Source organism: Cenococcum geophilum (genome assembly GCF_001692895.1).
Source record: "Cenococcum geophilum 1.58 unplaced genomic scaffold K441scaffold_3, whole genome shotgun sequence".
NCBI classification, from domain to species: Eukaryota; Fungi; Ascomycota; class Dothideomycetes; order Gloniales; family Gloniaceae; genus Cenococcum; species Cenococcum geophilum.
The window spans coordinates 2,846,822-2,847,355 of NW_027137561.1; the positions used below are offsets into that span (position 1 = coordinate 2,846,822).

Below are 534 nucleotides of genomic sequence, written 5' to 3' on the forward strand. Positions count from 1 at the left end.
CGACTGCGACCCAAGCCATAGACCAGCTTACCCTACAAGGAAGCTACGGAAGAGAGATTACTAACTTAGCTAAGCTCTACATGGACAAAGTTAAGTACTCTGGTAAACAAGACAACTTTAACTTTAAGTTTAAGATCTTTAAAAACTACTACCTCCGAGCCGGCGTCCCTAAGCAGGCCTATATCATTACTGTCCCAACTATACTCCGTAGGCTTGCTCTTAAGTTTTCTAGGTACCCCCAGTACTCTGCATATACAAGACCTCCTAAACAGCTACAACAACCGCAGCAGCTTTAGCAATTTCAGCAGCCAAAGCCCCTAGAAACGGCATAAATACGATTAGGCTATAGGCTACTAAATAGGTAGAGAGAATAGGAGATAAGGAGGATGGAATAGGGATAGAGACTACAGACCCATTTACTAGTATCTTTTTATTTCTTTTTTTTATTTCCTAGTTGTTGCCAGTGTCGGAATAAGGTTCTGTAATATAGTAGATACGGTTACTTATAACCAATTGGGTTAACTACGTAAGCTA

The 534-nt window shown here is 40.6% G+C and overlaps 1 protein-coding gene across 1 annotated transcript; it reads left to right on the plus strand.

Moving 5' to 3' along the window:
- K441DRAFT_652096 (uncharacterized protein) lies at window positions 1-306 on the plus strand. The gene has a single exon (XM_067647311.1). The coding sequence runs from the start codon at window positions 81-83 to the stop codon at window positions 294-296; it is 216 nt and encodes a 71-aa protein (XP_067509338.1). The 5' UTR covers window positions 1-80; the 3' UTR covers window positions 297-306.
- Window positions 307-534: the final 228 nt, after the last annotated feature.